This window comes from Oncorhynchus gorbuscha, linkage group LG01 (assembly GCF_021184085.1).
Source record: "Oncorhynchus gorbuscha isolate QuinsamMale2020 ecotype Even-year linkage group LG01, OgorEven_v1.0, whole genome shotgun sequence".
NCBI lineage: Eukaryota > Metazoa > Chordata > Actinopteri > Salmoniformes > Salmonidae > Oncorhynchus > Oncorhynchus gorbuscha.
The window spans coordinates 111,056,327-111,057,979 of NC_060173.1; the positions used below are offsets into that span (position 1 = coordinate 111,056,327).

The window sequence follows — 1,653 nt, forward strand, 5'->3', positions numbered from 1 at the left end:
AGAGTGAGAGAGGGAGGGGGAGAGAGAGGGATAGAAGGAGGGAAAGAACCAAATAAGACCAGCAGAGGGAAACGAATAGCATGGGGAGCACAGGGACAAGACATGATAATAAATGACAAACATGACAAGTAATGTCAGTTTATAGTTACATTAAATAAATCATTATAACAATTGTAGAACAAAATTAAGTGTATTGTTACATGAAAGAAGCAATTACAAGACATTGTATGACATAACTTTATCAAAGCTGTTTCTCAAACTATGGAATAAAAACATAGGAACTAATTTATGAACGCCTTAACTTCAGAGTTAAAATATGTTTAGCTGTCACTTTGAACCATGGATAAAAGAAAGCATAAATTATTGGATTAATTAAGGAATTTAAAAGTGGCAGAAAACCCATGATGAATGAAAACAAATGGTCAATTAAAAAAGAAAAACAGAAGAAAAGAAATAGAGATGGAATCCAACAAATGAAATAGTTGAAAACAACAATAGAAAGAGTTTTTGCTGCTTTTCTCTCAGACTTATTTGCCTGTACAGTTTGAACACCAGACACCCTGGCAGCCTCTTTTGAAAACACCTTTCTGGCCTGTGATCTGGCCACCGCAAAGATTTTCAAATAAAGTGTTATAATAATAGAGCACGGGACAACCATTGTAATTACAAGGTCAATTATGTTACCCCCCATAAACCCTTCAACAATAAAACATTCATTCAAACACCTACTAGGTACCTGTACATTTACTATGTTTTTTATAATAGCAGCACGGTATATGATACAACAACACCAGGTAGTGGATATACAACACATCATTCTTGTTATTGTTATTTTAGAGTGGTACAATAAGGGATCACACACAGCAACATAGCGGTCAATGGATATCAAGACCAAATTGCCCAGAGATAAAGAAGTACATAAAAAAGCAATGTAGAATTGAAACACACAGAAATATTTCCCAAAACTCCAGCATGATTCCATTATTGCTGCAGTCATTACTGGTATCACAATCAGTCCCACCAGGAGATCTGACACAGCCAGAGAGAGGATGAGCAGGTTGGTTGTAGTGTGGAGCTGCTTGAAGTGAGAGATGGAGATGATCACCATGAGGTTCAAAAATACTGTAACTGCTGAAATCAATGACAAGAAGATGTACAGTGTTATATAGATAGATGTCGACAGCAAAGCCTTTCTGCAAGAAGAGTTTCTGTCTTGAAAACAGTATTGAATATCTTCATGTTTCTCCATTTGTAATAAAGGGTCAAATGCTGAGGCCCTGCTCCTTCTTGGTCCAGTGTGTGACCCTGTCAGATCCGCCTTCTGACCAACTCTGAGCTCTGCCTCTCTATTTATCCCTGATTCACTGACAGACACCACCCTCCCGGAGTCTCTCTGCACACACACACATACACACACGCACGCACGCACACAAACACTATGCACAGAAAAAAAAAAAAACGGTTGGAAAAACAAATCAGCTGTGAAAGCATGATGTAATGTCTGACAGGATTGGATGTTGCTCTGCCCACCTAGCCTGACCTTCAACCTTACTGATAGTTAGAGATGAGAGAAAATTTACATTTTCTCAACTGAGCATTTTAATGGAGAAAATATAGTATGGGTGATGTTTTGGTCACTGAAATTACAGTTTA

The 1,653-nt window shown here is 37.7% G+C and overlaps 1 protein-coding gene across 1 annotated transcript; it reads right to left on the reverse strand.

The window, feature by feature from the left end:
• Positions 1–235: 235 nt before the first annotated feature.
• On the reverse strand, positions 236–1,249 carry LOC123991063 (trace amine-associated receptor 13c-like). The gene has a single exon (XM_046292271.1). The coding sequence runs from the start codon at positions 1,247–1,249 to the stop codon at positions 287–289; it is 963 nt and encodes a 320-aa protein (XP_046148227.1). The 3' UTR covers positions 236–286.
• Positions 1,250–1,653: the final 404 nt, after the last annotated feature.

What these genes read in the sequence shown, in the direction of transcription:
- LOC123991063 (XM_046292271.1), bottom strand. Translation starts at nt 1,249, where the DNA reads ATGGAGAAACATGAAGATATTCAATACTGTTTTCAAGACAGAAACTCT.